Source organism: Cupressus sempervirens, chromosome 6 (genome assembly GCF_028749045.1).
Source record: "Cupressus sempervirens isolate cs-2001-9-10 chromosome 6, ASM2874904v1, whole genome shotgun sequence".
Classification (NCBI taxonomy): domain Eukaryota; kingdom Viridiplantae; phylum Streptophyta; class Pinopsida; order Cupressales; family Cupressaceae; genus Cupressus; species Cupressus sempervirens.
Genome location: NC_143123.1, coordinates 207750652 through 207769493, shown reverse-complemented (window position 1 = coordinate 207769493; position 18842 = coordinate 207750652). Strand labels below are relative to the sequence as shown.

At 35.0% G+C, this 18842-nt stretch overlaps 1 protein-coding gene across 3 annotated transcripts in view; it reads left to right on the top strand.

Moving 5' to 3' along the window:
* The window catches only part of LOC149551976 (arginine--tRNA ligase, cytoplasmic-like), an 86275-nt gene that overhangs the window by 41801 nt on the left and 25632 nt on the right, over positions 1–18842 (top strand). For all 3 annotated transcript variants that reach the window (XM_089787466.1, XM_089787463.1, XM_089787465.1), the window contains exons 7-13: positions 2793–2873; positions 5525–5608; positions 5817–5921; positions 6404–6582; positions 7090–7174; positions 7867–8056; positions 8343–8412. In XM_089787466.1, coding sequence (XP_089643592.1) covers positions 2793–2873; positions 5525–5608; positions 5817–5921; positions 6404–6582; positions 7090–7174; positions 7867–8056; positions 8343–8412 — 794 coding nt within the window. The remainder of the gene's footprint in view (positions 1–2792; positions 2874–5524; positions 5609–5816; positions 5922–6403; positions 6583–7089; positions 7175–7866; positions 8057–8342; positions 8413–18842) is intronic.

Sequence of the window (18842 nt, the reverse complement as noted above, 5' to 3'; positions counted from 1 at the left end):
GCTCTTGACCTTCAAAACCAATCTTCCTTGCAAGGATGAAAGCACCACGCAAAGAATGAGAGCCCACCTTCCAAGAAATGCAAGAACAACTTCAAGAAGATTGGAGGAATGCAAATATGGAAGGCGGTATATCCTACAAAGACTATGTTGATCTAAGAATGAGATATTCAGGCGGGGGAAATTGTGTTTAAGGGACTCATCGAGCATTTTGATGGGAAGGATCCTGAACTAAACTTCAAAGATCTGGTGCAGCTGAGACAAATAGGCACGGTAGACAGTTACATCACAGAGTTCCAAAGGCTATCAGTACTAGTCACGAATGTCTTAGAGAGACCTCAAATCGTGTTATTCATGGATGGACTAAGGGAGCCCTTGAACGACTGGATCAAAGGCTTCAACCTATGCACACCCAACGAAACTATTAAGCAGGTGTGCAACATGGCCACATCTTCTTCCAAAACCCACATAGCTACTCCAATGCCTCCCCACAAGAAGACAAAGATAATGAGACAATTTAGAAAAAAACCTTGACTCGATAAAGACTCTCGACAGGAGCTTTGAAGAAGGTAACTTTGCTTCAATTACATGGAACCATGGGGACTGGGTCACCATTGTCTTGGTAAGGGAAAGATTCACTACATTGAGGTATTACTTGAGAATGAAGAAGAAAGTCCAGTCTCTGAAGGGAGAGGTGACGAAAATACTATTGAGGTAGACATAATTGCCATCCTTGTGCAAAAGGGGGCTCCAGGGGTTCCATTGCTACCTTCACTACGACTGTAAGTAGTATCTTTAGGGTACATGACACACTTTGTGGAAAACAAGTGATAATCATGATCGATAGTGGCACTGCACTGAATTTCATCAATTCACCTTTGGTCTCTAATAAGGCTTTGCATGCAGTAGAGCATGGAGGATTCATGGTTAAGGTTGTCAGAGGAACTTTGTTACCCTGCACTCATGTGATTCGATGAATCAACATTACTATGGGAAACTATACCTTGACAAATGATTTCTTTGTCATAGATTTGGTTGACGTTGTTATTGTACTGGGCGTCCAGTGGATGCAGACCCTTGATCAGTATACCCAAAGCTTCGAGAGGATGGACTTTTCATTTGAGATAGAGGGCAAGAAGGTGTTGCCTAGAGTAATGTCGAATAAAGGATTGAGAGAAGTCACAATCAAGAAGATGGAGGCAATTTTAAACAAAATATGATCCCAGAATCTAACTTCCACATGGCAAAGGAAAGTAAAAACGTGTTAGTCAATGCTACTTCATTCCTTGAATGATTGGCAAGCTCATTTGTTGGTCGAGTACACAAAAAAACACTTTTTCATGTTAGTTGATGGATGGCTATAGACAAGATGATAGATACAACGTGATTGATGATATCATTTACTCTGGTGATAAGATATACTTGATGCCTTTTTCCGAATTGAAGAAGTTGATCACCGAAGGTCTTCCATAATTGGGTGTGTAATTGCTTGAGGGCAAGCAATTTTTGGGATGGGAGGACTCTAATATCCATGTCACTAAATAAAAATAAAATAACAACTTTATTTGGAGTCCTAATTGATTTATGTATATCTCATGTCCATCTTTAATTTCCATATGTGTAGGTGTTTGCTATGTCATGTGTCGGCACGTTGTTTCTACCTAGGGAGTTTCCCTCCAACAGGGTATATATGTCCATCGGGTTGGTTGTAGTTGTGCGACTTGGTTTATTTAATTGTATTTGCGAATTCTGTGGAATCTTGCTTTTTTTTGCCATTTCAGGAGTGAAAGATCTTCCCAACTTGGCTATCATAGGTTTGGTGTGATTTAACCCTCACCTTATTCTGTCTCTATATTACTTTGCTTTGGGTTTGGCACATTTGGAGCGCCATCATTGTTTGCAATTATAAATTGATACTGTGGTGAACGTAGTCAACAATCATCTCTCAGCTTCCTACTTGTGTGCATCCATTAAAGTGCATTGGCAATTATTCTAAGAAGGCGTACATGGTCATTAGCATCAACAAACCCACACAGGTTGCTCACACTTTATTCTGCCATTAACATATTTTACTGTATGACATCAACTTTGTGACGTTCGATGAATGCTGCTTGTAGGCACTGGCCCAAATACACCTACGTATTGTCTCTAGCCATACAGCCCCTACATTAGCATAGTACAGCCTATGCCCCACCATCTATCCTTTCACTTACACCCATAATATGACAATCTCTCCCTCACGCCATTCTCCCCAACTTATTGTACAGTTTGCAACTGTATGACCAACTTAGGCCCTCCATCCATCCGCCATGCAGACTACCAGCAAGGAGCTACACTTGTCCGTCAGGTACGCCCAGACTGTACGACATTGAAAACATTCGTACGGGCATTTCTTAGCCGCCAACCGACTAACCGCACATGACCCTCCCTATTTGCACCCTACAGCCATCATAGATCTGTCTGGGTCCAAATTTGGAACTCAGATATTAAAATCCCGGTCATTCCAGGATCAGAAACATTACATAAATTAAGACTTATTTTTTTGTGTTTAAATACTTCTTTTAGGGCAGAAAGAAATTATTAATTAACTTGTTGTTTAAGATACCTGGTTAAAATTTTTTTATTGGAACTTTGATGGAGCTCTAAACTACACTGTGAAACAAAGATTAGCATTGGTCTGTTTGAAAAATTTCTTGGTTCTGATCTTTTTTAATATAGTGCTCTATGTAGGTCATCATGGTTTTGATTTTTACGTGTACACTTTCTCATGCTGATGAGTTACTGCTTTTGTGTAGTTTGGTATGTTGATTGAGTACCTGTTTGAAGAGTTACCTAATTGGGAGGAACTTGGTGAACAAGCAATTGGTGATTTGCAGGTGAGGTTGTGGATTATTAATTCTTTCTTGTATGATGCTTTTTCTCTTGTTTTGCCTTTATAGATTGGTGAATTATATCCTTTTATTTTGTGCAATATTTCACTTATTTGAAGGGCAAAACATGAATTTTTTTGAAAACTTAGGAAATGTCAAAGTTCCTATCTGATTTTGGCTGTTTAAGTGGTAGTATGTTTCATTTACTTTTAGAGAATTTTTTTTCTTTTTTTTTTCATATTTATTGTATCTTATCTTTATTTATTTATTTATAATAAATTATAATATTGAGGTTCTATTATGGAGCGAACCCTAGCTAGGATGTCAGTCACAAAAAAACCATGGCTAGCAAATAGGTACACATAATGATAAAGATAATATCTTTGACACCGTACTGTCTACATTGAGCGACATACAACCAAACAACACCAACCGAGGAACACCAACAACAAAAGCATGAGCTAAATACAGCAGCACAACACCCAAAAAATAACATCCTTTCACAGCAATAAGAAAGCGTCAGAAATTATTCGCCCTATCTAACTGACACAGAAATGGAAAGTTGCTAAGTAAACTAATTAGACAAATTAAGAGATTTAAATGACCCATATAAGCTAAATATTACAATATTATTATAATAGACTAGAGAAACGGGAGATGACTTCAAACCAGCAAGCTGAATATCATTTATTAGGTTTGCTTGTTGAGCTGCTCTAGACAATTTTTCATTAGCAAAAGTTGGAAGGGGGTACATACTTGTTTACTTTGAGAACTCCATAGTGAGGAGAAATCAATTAGTGTTTGATTACCAGCTTAATATCTGGAAGTAGATCCAAGAGCATGCCAACATGCTTCTTAAGAGTGTTAAAATACACCACCACCACCTCATTTATAGCTTCCAGCCTACCATAAGTATAAACTTTCTGGAAGTTTGAACTGCTGGGCTGAATATTTGCCTTAATATAATAGATATATAGATAACTATTTATTGGATGTTCTAATATATGTTTGTTAGATAACTCTTTCTTGTTTTATTTTTAGATCTATTTGTTCAATGCTTTGTTTGCATCTTAATCTCACTTGTGTAAACGTTGAGTGTCGAGAGTAGTTCTTATTCCCATAGTTCAAAATATTGTTATCAGCAACTTATCACTGAGGGCATAAAAAAATATCGGCAAATATCGGAGATAAGTAACGAACTTCTTGGGAAATATCATGAACTTTAACAATAGCTAAAATTTTACTTAGAAATGTATTTTTATTTTTTTGCAAAATTTAATAAATAGATGAATCTAATGAGTTAGTAAGTGAGTAAACAAACCAAACAAGTTGATCTAGATATATATAAATGCAAATAGGATACAAAATCGCATCCTTATGTGGAATGTTGATGGCTCGTAACCGTAGTATGATAGTCTGGGCTCTAAACAAACTAAAAATAGAAAATTGTCTTTGTAAAACTTTAAAAAAATATGTGTGTAAGTACAATATCAAAATAGTCTACATCTTCCTCTTCCCCTTCCTAGCAGCTCTAGTAAAAGCTACTAGAATGGGAGGGGGTCTAGCCCTAGAAGTTTTCTGTGGCTGCGGCTGTGACTTGAACTCTATCTTGGATGTGGATTGTGGTGACACTGGCAATGACTCCTCATCATCTGTATCCTCCTCACTGTCAGTGCCGTCATCCTTACATGAATGTCAACCAATCCTGGTGCGAATCCACCCTCCATAGCTTGCCTCTTCAGATTGTAGATCTCATTCTCTGTGAACAATGGAGGCTGTTCCTGTGATGTCTAATCATAGTAAGGATCTACATCATTCAATTCAAGTGGACCAGCTGGTGCTAACTTTACCTTTCTTATGCGTAACTTAAAGGTTGTATTGCACAAAGACAAGGTCATTGAGGTGTTTTTGTGTGAGTTTGTTCCTCTTCTTTGTGTGAATGGCCTTGAATAAACTCCAATTACGCTCACAGCTGGATGAGCTACAATGCTGACATAGGATGTGAAGGGCAAGTTTTTGCAGATTTGGATAACGTTCAAGGCTGATATAGGATCCTCCAATCCCGCTCTCCTGTCCAAAACTATTTTTCCAATAAAAAAAATATGTTTTCCCCTTTTCTGGGCGTCACAGTCAAATGCCAGGCCGCAGGCAATAAGTTTTCTTCTTATTGGGATAATTAAGCAATTTATTGACAATAAATACCAAAAATCTCGGCGATATTTTGTGAACTTATCTGCAATATTTATACAGGTTTTATTGCCCAGCGGATAACATTGCATTAAGTTGTTTTATTGCAGATATATCTGGGATATTTTGATCTGTGCTTATTAGCAGTGTTTCATTGTCTGGTCAACTCACATGTTCCTCTTCCTTTGGTTTATATGTTTCTGTGGCTTTCTTGGTTGTTTGCAACTATGAAATGTATTTTTGATTGACACTGTAGAGATTCCGAATACTATTTATAGACTATTTATTTTGGGTGAAATATTTAACAGTTTTAAATATACCTTAGTTATGAATGTGGCAGTCTCTAGTAACATGCATTTTACATACATGATAATTAACTTGCTGTATTTGTCTATATATTGCTTTGTTATTGGAGCAATTTTAATGCTTCTTTTCACATAACATACTTCTATCCACCTTGTATTCTATAGACATTTTACAAGGCTTCTAAGCAAAAGTTTGATGAAGACACCAACTTCAAAGAGAGAGCACAACAAGCTGTTGTTCGTCTTCAGGTGTGAACCTTACTATAAGGCTTGAAAGAGTTAAATATTTCCTGATTTGAAAATTTCTTTGTATGCTGCCTTTTTAGTCTTATAGTATTTGAAGTAATAGAAACTCCTATGTTAATGTATGATTTTTAGCTCTTTAGTATTTAAAATATAATATACTATGATTTCCTTAGCACATTAAGAAGTTCAGAACTGTGATCCTTGATACAAGGGTGGCGAAGATAAATATCGTAAAGCTTGGAATGAAATCTGTGATGTCAGTCGCAAGGAGTTTGATCAAGTCTATAAAAGACTTCAAGTTCAAATAGAAGAAAAGGTACAAATATGATTTCATATGCTTTGTTTATTTGTTCTCACTGCATCTTTTAGCAGTATTTTTATCTACAATTATAATCCAAGCTCAATGATAACATGGTTTTCTTCTTTTATGTTGTTCATAGCATATTTAGTATTTAGCAATGGTCATGAATCCTAACTCTAATGATCTTATCTGCCAATTGTATTTTGGTGAACCTTCATGCACTTTTAAATATAATATATGGTGTTTATACTTCTGTTGTACTAGTTTGGTCATTGTACCCCCATATACAAATCCCTTATATCATAACCCTCCCATCCTTCAATATTGGAAATAATCAACTGGGCTGTACAAGCTTCTATTAGAGTGGGAGTTTTATTTAGTTATGTTGCTTTTTCATCAACAAACTTTTTATAACTAATCACAGTTGCATTTACAAGGTAGGGATAGATTGACTCAACTTATGCTCTTGCTTTCTCTATCTTTTCTACCCATATCAGGGAGAAAGCTTTTATAATCCATATATACCAAAGGTTCTGAATGAGCTGGATGAGAAGGGGCTTATCAAGGAAAGTGAGGGTGCCAAAGTTATATTTATTGAAGGTCAAAAAATTCCGTTAATAGTTGTGAAAAGAGATGGCGGCTTCAATTATGCATCAACTGATATGGCAGCACTCAAGTAAGTTTAGCTCAGTCTTATGCAAAGTTTTAAAATGATTTGAGTGTTTATTGCTTGGCATGTTTGGGCACACCAGTATTTTGTTTAAAATTATGATATAATGATGTAGTAATCTGTCTTTTCAGATATATTATGACTTGAAAAATTATTAAACAATTAAGCTATCATATATGAATCTTCTCGTATGTCAAATGCACAATAACAGAACAACTATGCCACTGTTCTTTTATAGCTCTATTTTTCTTATAAATTGATATGATTTTTGGTTCTTGATCTTTTTTTCTGTTTTATCAGTCGCTTCAAATAAGAGTAAATTGAGCTGTATTATGAACATTCTTTTCTCATTATGAAATACATTGCAAATATCAAATTCGATTTCCTGTTGCCTGATTAGTTCAAAGGTGTATCAAAATGGCCTATATGTTCTAATGATTGCAGTTGTAAATGCTTTTGGTACACACCCTATGTTTTTTAATATCGGAACTTGTTTTCTTTAATCTTTGATAGGTACCGACTCAATGAAGAGAATGCCCAGTGGATTGTTTATGTGACAGATGTGGGCCAATCATTGCATTTTGAGATGGTCTTTAGTGTATGTGACCATCTTTTAATTCCATTGCATTTTTTGAATACCATGTCTTCTCATTTTAATGGGTTACCTTGTAGAATGTTTAGTTGAAAAATGGATAATTGTCAAAATAAATGAACTATAGCTGGGATCCATTTAAGTCAGTAACTAAATTTACTGGTTTATAAATTAAGAGTGTTGTCACGATGTCAACAAATTTCTTGCTCGGATTTCGTTTTGAAGTGAAATTCCATTTTGCCTAAAATTCCTTTAAATTTCATCATCTAATACTTGAGAGAAGTTGAGACGATCTATATATTTTAAAATCTGACTATTTAAATAATCTTATTGTTTTTTGGGGGACAACACATTGACAGATGACTGATGACTTGAAAAATTTGAACATTGAATGAATATAGGCATGTTTGAAGAATAATTATTCATTAGGGCTTTTAATGAAACACTATTCTTTGGAATATCACTGAAAAAACAGTCTAGTGGAATGGAGGAAAGCTCATATAGTTCGTTATTAAGCAAAGTGCTAAGCTATATCTTTTTTACATGTCTTTATAATATTGACAATATTGTCACCACATTTTCCTACCTACATTTGAGGAACATTTACAATGTTCATTGTAAATGTGGTTGTATTTTTGTTTTACTTGTTTTAATTGTGGAGAATTGCTGATCTGTCAAATTATTCTCATTTTTTGAAGGCTGCGAAGCGAGCTGGATGGCTTCCTATTACCAATGATGTTCCATATCCAAAGGCAAGACATGTTGGATTTGGCTTGGTTCTTGGTGCAGATGGGAAACGTTTCCGGACACGTAGTACTGAAGTTGTTCGTCTTGTTGATTTGCTTGATGAGGCCAAGCACCGAAGCAAAGAGGAACTCATCAAGCGTGGTTAGTGGCATGCTTTCAGAATTTATTGATTGTGGCTTGTAGAAAATCACCTCCAAATCTGCAATATTGAGAAATGATGTTAAATTTTCCAGGTTTAAATGTTAATAGTATGTACATGACAACATGTGGACATTAATCCATACCAACATGTAAACATTAACCCATGTGTGTGATTGGCATGCAAGGTTAATTAATGTATCAGGGTATTGATGTTTGTGCTTATTAATGTTAAGGTTTTATATTGCCTTTTTTAATGTGTTTTTACTTTCCACATGCTGTTCAACAGGCAAGGAAGATGAATGGACACCAGAAGAACTAGAAAATGCAGCTGAAGCAATTGGATATGGAGCAATAAAGTATGTAATCTGCATGGTAGTTCTCACTTGATGCATTTCAATTTGGTTTTTTATGTTTAGGAAATTTTCATGTGCTTTTAGTGACAATTCTTAGTTTGTTGGGTTATGTTTGCCTAAGCACTGCTGTTAATTCTAGAGTTTGGAGAGAATTTGTAGATTTCCATAAGTTACCATGATGGAAGCTGTTATTCATGATGTCTCATATATTGTTTTCATTAGGCCATCTTTCTGGTTTGTTTTGTTTTATTTTTTATTTTCATTGTGATAACTCATTCTATTGGTAATTCTGTGATGACACATTATATTTCTAGATGATGCAGGGGACTAATGTAGTCCTCTTTGTGTGAAATTTCTTGATCTTATTCAATAGAATGTGTTGAAGTTTTCTGGAGCTATATTTTCAGTTTTCCATATGAGGTCATGCATTATGGTTGGAGTATGGAAACCTAAAGATCTTTAACCAAGTCAACCATTCCCTCTTATTGACTGATTAATTCATATTTTAGCTTCCTGGAAGATATCTTTGGATAGATATTTAGATTTCCTTGGATGGGATTCAAAGGTTCTGGGATCTACATTGTACAAGTTGGTTTAAAAACCGTTTTAACAAAAAGCTTGGAAGTTAAGAACTGTAAACTTTGGTAAAGATTTGGCAAGGAAATGTTGGCCAAAGGTTAACGCTTTCATGCAACCAGCAAGTTTATAAGTTTCTTCATATGCCAATCTCTGGAGACGTGGGGTAGTTGGCCCAAATAGATGTATCTGCTGCCTTCAAAATGAAGAGTCTAGAGGTTTTCTTCTTTCAGCCTATCCCTTGGCATTTTTCATCGCTGTTTATTGTCTGATTTGTTGTGGAACTGATGGAATAGTTATGATTCTGTCTAGGACTATCTTGTGAAACAGCCAAACTCATTTTTCAACCTAAAAGCTTTTAACTATTTCATGTCATTGTTCTTGGATTGATTTGCTAGATTATTTGGTTGGAATGTAATCGAAGGATTTCCAATGATTTAACTAGGCAGACAAGTCACATATGGTATAAAATTATGGTCATTTAAAAAGAAAGCTCCCAAGATTGGGTTCAAGATTATCAAGTGTGTTCTTTATGGGAATTTGGAGTTTTGATTAGGCTTTGTATTCTTCTGGCTTCCCTCATTTGCTATTTCTAATAATAATCTTGAGGCAGGTCAGCATTACTATCAGGAATTCCCCCCTTTGGGCTTGGTTAAAATTGATGTTGACGGAGTTCAAAAAAGCCTTCCTCGAAATGTTGGCTTATAATGTGTTTGTCATGATTATAATGGGAGGGTTAAGTTTTTGTTTGGTGGCAGTCTTCCAGTTGGCTCTAAAAAATTTACTGAGTGCATGGCCATTTGCCAAGCACTTTTCAAAGTTAGGCTAAAATATTTTATCAATATTATTAGAATCTAACTTTAGAATCATATTTGATCATTGCTAAAGGAAATCCTCCTCTCATTTCAGCTGTGACAATTGAATATATGTAAGAAAGATATCAACATTCTCATTTGTGCTTTCAAAGCTATTTTTTGAAACCATATAACTAGGTTGCTGTTTGTTTAGCTAAATCAACTTCTAGTCGGAAATGACAGCGAGGTTGATACTAGAAATAATTAGTATTGCCCTATTTGGGACTTGAGCAGGGATGTAGAGTTCTTGAACTACAACAGCTCTAGGGATTCTTGATAACTATTGGTGTGTTTTGTGTTGGTTCTTATGGGGATTTTTGTGCCTGGCTAGTTTATTTTAACATATGGGAAGATTTTTCTTTTAATACTTGGAGGATGTTCAACTTCAAGTAAACAGGTGCCTATGCTTTGGCTATTGGGTTTGAAGGGCTTTGGTTAATATTATGTCATTGATGTCAAAGGTTGATGATCAAGGTCATATAAATTTTGGAGGATTACCCAAAGTAATAGAAAAATGATTAATTTTGGAGGATTACTCAAAGGTCGATGATCAAGGTCATATAAATTCATACCTTGTGGTACAGTGACACAAAGGGTATTTGTTTAATTTGTCTCCACTTTGAAATCTGGATATCTCTATTTTAAGTGTGATATTGCACCTATATAAAAGGGATAATTATTAATTCTCACCTAAGAAGCTACCTTGACTTGAGTTACACAAGTGACACTATTGCTTCATCAATCCTTGACTGGTGGTGGTTAGCTGCTACCTTTGATTGGTCAGACATCTCTTTCGTTTGTCAAGTGAATATATCTATGTTGGCGTAACTGATGCAGATTTTATTAAGAAGTGTTGTGATGTAGGTTTGATGCTAAGGTTATCAAGTATTGTGTTGTCATTGATGTTGTAACATCCCCATTTTCTGGGTCTTAGCTAACAACTAGCAAATCAAGGAAATACAGTTATTAATTCACCTTCATGAGAAGGCAGTTATAACAGTTATTAAACATGTTCATACGAAAGAGATTAACAATTACATTCAGTTTAACTGAAATATCATAGCTAACAATTGAAGGCATCATCAATAAATCTAGATAGAGGATTTCAGTTTTCCATACGCTGAACCCGGAATCCGCCTAGGGCAACATCTGCAAAAACCCAAGTTAGTTCACATATACCACTTAGGGCACAAATAGTTATACCACTATATCGTAATGACAAATACCATTTAGGGCATCAAATACCATCGTATCATGATGACAAATACCATTTAGGGCATCAAATGCCACTGTATCATCCCTTTTCTTCCTATTGCTAACTATAGCAATAACATATAGTTAGAAGATATGTTCATATTCATTATTCACATAAATGAAAGACAAAAATAACAACCATTAGATAAGCCTGTCTCATGCATACAGATACATTTCATGTTCAATTGAAAAATCAACTAATTTAACTGCCTACCAATTACATTGAAGAGGAAAAGCTGATTTTATTGAAGGGAATAACTGATTCAACGATATTAATCAATCTAACATATCCTCAACTTGTAATATCAAATATCATAAAAGTAAAATACTCGTTACTAGAAGGTATTGAATGTAGATTGTATCTTTATCTCGTGCAAGCCTTGGCATCACAAGAAGAGGAGAAGCATTATCAGGGGCTTAACCTCCTAACCGCGGACCCTTAAATATCCCCACACAACCTCATCCGAGAAAGATCCTCCCTACCCAGAAATAGACATGGGACACCTTGTCCAACCACTGAGCGTCATGGTATTTAGAGTATCCACCCACCGCTTGACTAGACAACAAGACGTAAGATCTTGGACCTCCATGAGCTGACTCAGTTTTCTTTATGCAGTTTTATAATTTAAACACTTTCTTTTCTGACTTTTTTTTGTTCTTTCAGGGATGTCCCTCCTCCACCCATTAATTGTTTGACCCTTCTGGTCTTGGGTGCATCCCAAGAGATCCTAAGATCATGTATAAAACAAGTAACTGGATTGTGTAATCAATATCTTTCTAACATCTTGAGTTGATCTTATCTCAGAGACATATAGTCAACATCTCTGTATAAGTCAGATCGAATATTATGCACAATAGTAAATCAGTGCCTGCGTATAAGATATTTCGTGCATCAAAATGGCAAGGAAAGTAGACACGAAAAATATTCACAATGATTTCAAATTAATTTAGGGTATCTGCAGAACTGTATTTCCAGCAACATTCTATAACATGACATCAAAGATGTTCGGGAATTACGTAATAGCTCATACCACAAACATTCTATGGCAAGTTAACAAGACCATTGTTTGTGTCAATCAATATCATCAATGGACAACATATATATAGCAACTAAATTTAAGCATTGCTTGCATCAATCAATATCATCATTGAACAATGTATATACAACAAATAAGCAAGGACGATGGTTGCACAACTTGAAGTAGAATTAGTACGCTGCCTTGTGTGGCTTGGGAATACTGATTGTGATATGATGAGACACTGATTAGAATTATTTGCAACAAGGAATGGCAAGGCTGAAGCCATTGCTAGCTTCTTGTTATTGCACAGATTTCCAAAGATCCCAGATATGATTTCAGATCCAACTTGAGGGCGTAAGAATAATTGTTTAGACTAAAAGAAATGGAAAACAACAACAGAGGAAGCCCTTGCATAATGACGGAAAGAGCAAAATAAATAAGACCATCCACCAACGTATTCTTAGTTGCAAGATGGAAGCCAAGGTGGCGGAGTATGGCCAGCTATTGGTCAAAATAAATGACTTTCAATTCAAGAAGAGTAACTCCATCGGTTGATAAATTTAAAAGAAATAAAAGCTCGATAAAAGATGGCCAATTGCTGAAAAATAATGAGGAGCAAAATACTAAAGATAATTATAAAGGTTCTCCTACCACATGATATAGAATATATTGGCATCATGGTATCTCTGTCACCTCTATTTGTAAGTACACATATACGTACATGTGCATAAATTTAATATTAATTTCTTTTGTATCATTATATTGATTTACGCATATGTATATATACATGTATGTGCAAGTATAGATGTCATGATATCATGGCGTCAATATGTGAAGTATAGCAGGAGGCTCTATAATCCTCTCTGATAGAAAAGGTAACATTTATATTATTATTTAAATGCTTGGTTTTTTTCTTGATAAGTGTTATGAATTGACTGGTTAGCTATGGTCTCCCAAGTTACTGTCTTGCTTGCCTAGCCATTTACCCTTAGCCTTAGTGGTTCAGGACTTGAACCTATTTGCCGAGTGATAGGGGGTACCCTCATACCCAATTCCTTTCTGGCAATGCTTTCCCCCCTTCGATGTGCTCCTGCAAGGAAAAGAATTCTCCATGATTGAATTGTATTCCTCAATATAATCACAATTTCGATAATAAGTTATTATTCATATACCAACACAACGACTAACCACCATATCACTTCCCATGAATTTATAGTGAATAACCATTTTCCAAGTTTTCAAGATAATGATATAATAACATCATAACGGTTAACTAACATGCCAACTTCACATGAATTGTAACTAATTTTACCTATCAACTGACTTCACATGCAACCTCAATGACTATATAAACAATATTAAATTGAGCCAAAAATTAAGATGTAAAAAATGTCAACTTAGTATTATGTCGGTTGACAATTTATCGGGAGAGCTGATTAAGTGCAAAAGTAGTTGAATAGTTGTGACAAGAGTTAGAATTGAATTGGAGTTTGCAACTCAAATGGGAGACTCAAAGATGTCTCGAGATGCTATGTGTTGGATCACATATAGGCTAGCAACATGTTTGGAGAGAGCTATGATCGATTGAAGGTTGATAGAGAAATCGGGAAGACAGTCAATGACAAATGGTGAATGATTTGATCAGTTAATCAAATTTGTGAGGAGTTAGGGGTTTTGGTTCGGTCTACATTATCTAGACTAAGCTATGCGATTGATTGCTGTTGCAATCACATGATGATTGATGTACCGAGAGATAGAGTTTCAATGGATTGAAGATTGCTCTGTGAAGAGTTGACATAGTATTTAGAACAATTGATGTTAGATCTTTACTTGTGATGATATGATTGGTACGGGTGAATCTTTTCATGATCCAGGCCTTGTGGTGATGTGGTAAAGTGATGTATAATGGTGAGATGGCCTCACATCGATTATGATGATCGAATTTCTCGAAGTCATGAAAGCATGTTGGGAGAAAAGACAAGGTTTGGGTGTTCTTGATTAGATTGATGTGCAATTACATTTGGTAGCCGACAGATTTTGGAAAATGTTTGATTAGGGTTTAGTAATACATTTTAGTGATTTGGATGAAGCAGGAAGTAAAATTCAAATGTAATACATTTTGTTTAAGATTGTGGATGCCCTAGTCAGTAAAAAATGTAATTATAATTTGTTTGATGAATTGTTGAAGTTGTAGATTGTGATTGTTGAGTGCGATCGAGTAGTGTGTTGGTTGTTTGCAAGAGAAGCAGAGATTGTGCTGAACCTAGATTTGGACAAGCAGGAGATTAGTGCTATTCTTAGATCACTTTCACTTGTCAAATCCTATCAGGTTCTCCAAGAAAATCCCTTAATCAAGTCACTCCTAACAGGGTGAGCAGGATCCTAACAGCTTTAAAGTTGAAGCCCCTTAATAGGTAGGCTCTTTAATTAGAGTTTTAAATCTTTTAACAAGGTTACTTCTAACAGGGTATAGCTCCTAACAAGGCTAGAGGTAAATCACTTAACTGGGTGACTCCTAACAAGGCATTTTGTAAAGCTCCTAACAGGGTTAGGCCTTTAACTGGGCGTACTTTAGAAGGGTGCAAATACATGTGGGTACTAATTTCCACCATGGCATTTCCCTCTAACCAAGGGTTTCCAGTGAAAAATCTTGGTGTTCTTGTGTTACTTGTGTGGATAGTTTCATTGGTTATTGCTTCACAAGTTAAAAGTTAGTGAGTTTTGTTGCACGGTCAATAAAAGTTTAGATTTGGAAGATTACTTATTCACCCCCCCTTTCAATAATCTTGAACCTTATAATACTTACAATCTATTGATCGACAGTTTAATACTTGATTCAAAGTTAGATTGAGTAACTAAATTATTAATTGACAGTTAAACTCATGACTGCTCGATATGTCATCTCCTTGAGTCATGCATCTAAGTGGCCTATTTACGCATTTCATCCATTCATTTGATGGTTTATTTGATTTGATTATTGATTTTCTCTAGATTGGAATAACTTGTTTTCTTGCATATTGCATCATTTATTTTGTACTTGCATCTATTGTAATTTTCTTCACTTACCTAGATTTAGGCTTGTTGAATTGGATTTCCCTTGAAATTTATAGGTTTGTAGGAAGCATAGTAACACGGTTATGTGTCCCTAGCCCTTTTTGCCCCATGTCTCGGAGACTTGGATGTCCCCTCGTCCCCAGTAGCACCACCAAATTCCACCACCTCTGTCAAGGATGCGGGATGTCCTGATGTTGACTATTTGCTAATTCAACTATTTATGTTCAATGTTCGATGTTCCAATTCCATCCAATGTTCAAATATTTACTCTTTTACATTTTTATATCTTATATTACAATACATCTTTCATAACTAGCATTTAAAGTACCATATGTATACACACACACACCCCCTTCTATCCCCTACCACCGTCCCCCCGCCATCCCCCCACTGTCCCCAAATTAAGGCCCCTCTATTCCCCCATCCTGGAAACTTGTCCCCTCGTTCCGTCGCCGCCCCGGCCCCCAGTGTGGTGTAACTATGGTAGGAAGAAACTAAAATGATAATGGAAACATTACTATTATTAAAATGAAGAAAGGGAATGCCATAGTGGTTATGCTTAGGGTTAACTGCAAGACAAAAATGTTTGACCTTTGAAAAAACAATTGAAGCTAGAAAAGCTTAAACAATGATTCTATATCCATTATCATAAAAGAGTGAAAACGTAACCACACAATTAGAAATCTTGTGTGAAAACATTATAACACCATCAAAGATATTACTTAGAGATTAAGATTCACAAAATTATACTCCATCGAGATCAGTTTTTGACATAGTTAATTCACTTACATGTGAATTGGCATCATAAGTTGCCCAGAGTTTATATATGTTGGTGTGGAGGACTTGCTCTTACATCAAAGATATTATGAATCTGGTGATGGGAAAAGATGAAATCCTCATGATCCTTGATGTGGCGTTCTTTTTTCTACAGAATAATCAATTTTGAGGTTATGGAGGCTGTCAGCTAAAAAACTAATGCATAGACAATTTCATTTGTTTTATTTGTACCTGAAATCATTTTATGCATTTTTAGGCAATAAAAAAGGGTCGTAATGGGCCTTCGCTATCCTTGATGGCTGCAAAAATGCTTATGGAGTATTATAGAGGCAAAACTTTTGATTCTTCTTTCATTAAAACTAGGTGATAATAGTGTTTTGTTTATGATACAAACTTAAGTCAGAAACGTGCTTTGGACAGCTTGGAGGATTTCCATTCCCAGGTTTACAACTAAGTTGGGAAGTGAAGGAAAAATCTCCCATCTTGATCTTCTCTTTAATCAAACATATAGGAAAGCTACTCCATAATTTTTTATCTATATGTTCCATCTCATCGCTAACTTGCACAGAAACCTATTACTCTTGAGACATTAATTACTAGATTTTGATTTGTAATGATAGGCATATTGGACATGATATTGCTCACTTGGACTTAAAAACAATAAAGAGAAGGTAAATAAACAACTGGATTTTTCAAGAAGGTATATAATTTGTTGATTTTAAAATTATTCTCCCCAGATCCTTTAGCTTCTTTTCCTTTATATTGAGGGTATGCCCAATATGATACCAAAATATTGAAAAAAAGTGAACTAAGCTAACATTTACACTTCATCTCAAACTGAGAAAATTGCTCAGATTTTCCAAAGGTTGAAGGTAGCCATCTCATATTTGTTGGCTACATAAATTTGATGTTACAAATGAGATATTAGTAATTGTTGTAGTTATACAAGGATAAAGGAACATGTAGGCTTGATAACTATGTTCCATGACATTTCTTGGACAGGGACAGTTGGATGACAGGGGATGTGTTTCAGGGATGTTTTCTAAAGAGCCGAAAAAAGACAACAATATACAAATTTTTAATGTGTGTGTGCGCGTGTGAATTTCTCAAAATATATTAAGATATTATAGACTTAGAGGGAAAGAGAGAGAGAGATATGTCAATAATTGATTATTTACAAATCAATATGCAAATAAATCACTCAGTCATGAGTTACAACAGTAGTTTAACAACATAAATGATAATAGAAGCAGTATAAATTAGTATAACAACATTATAACAATATTCTGAAACATCAAACCATGGTCTATCAATATAAATATCCAAATCAAAATGTCTCAAACATGTATTCAAAAGTCTTAAACATCAAAATATAATAGGCTACAAGCACAACCTATGAACTAAGCCTCACTCTAGCTATCAAATATCTGAAGACTTAGAATCATCCGAGTTACTATCTCCCTCTGGCAAAAGTGGATCATCTAATGATAACCCAACTAGTCTTGGTTGCGCCTCATCAATCTGCCTAACATCTTTAGGATCAACATCCCAGCATGCCGCCTGTCTCTGTTGATACTCTGTAGTTTCTCGGTCCTAAAGTCACAAAACACTATGAACTGCAATAAGTTTTTCCAATAATTACTTAATTGTTTTTCATTCTACTAATTAAATGTTAATTTTAATATATTTTTTGTTTAATTTATATTAATTATTAGATTTATTATTTTAATATTTATGATTTAATATATAAAATTTTAAACATTTAATAAGCGATTTTATTTTTGAATATTTAATCACAAATATTTTCATTTGCAGGCACGAATACAAACCTTGTGGGCTCTCTACATTGTCAATATGGCAAAAATAATTTTAAAAAGTGTTTTTATTTAATTATTCCAAAAATCAATTAAATATTTTCTGGATGCCTTTTTGTTTCGGGGACAGATCAGGGACGTTTTTGGCATCCCCTAGGCTTTTCAGGGACAGATTTCCCTCCCCAAATGTCAGGCGACATCTCCTACGGTCTCCTACTATTTTCTGAATTTGGATATGACTGGGGGACGTTTCCTTTTTTGTCCCACCATCCCTGAAACGTTTCAGTTTAACGTAGCATGTTAATGACTGTATTACCAATTTTTTGTTGATCGAGCTTTCTTTCAGTACAAATCATCATATTCACAAGGAAAACTTGAAGTTCTTAGCTGTGGAACACAACTAGTTTAGAAGGTTCTTGAGGGAGGCTATTTAAATAGAAATAAGGGATCAAATTTTTGTTCATAACCCTATATAAAAATCAATTAAATCATACTTATATTTTTTTAAAGATGAATTTTCTTTCTATTAATTACTGTTTGATTTCCAAGAATACAGAGGAGCTGTTGACTTTCAAGTATGCTATAAATCAGTCAAATGAAAGGACTAACTGAACATTTGAAACTTCATGGATCAGACCACTCATCCCAAAGAGGTCCGTTTTACCATGACTGTTGGCTTAGACTTAGATGATGCTTATTCCTTTATAATTTTGTTCTCTATACTCTGAGAAGAGAAGCTTACAATTCATGAAGCCTTCTTCTAGAGACATTTCTCTTCCAGACTTCACTCATTGCAGAAACTTCCTGTCCGCTTTGAATTAAGGCCACTTGTTAGATCTATTATTAACTTAATCAAAAGATCCATATTTTGAAGACACAAAAGATTCTTATTTTCTGAATTAGTCATAAAACTATTATATCCATTGGTGGCTTTTATTCATAGAGTTATCATCCACAATCCTTATAATGGATGACAGAGTGTGATCTGAAACATCATTGCAATTTTAAGAAAAAATTTTTTCCCAAATTTTTTGTGGTCATCTTTCCTGGACTTAAAATCATATATTCTTAATTTTATGTATTGC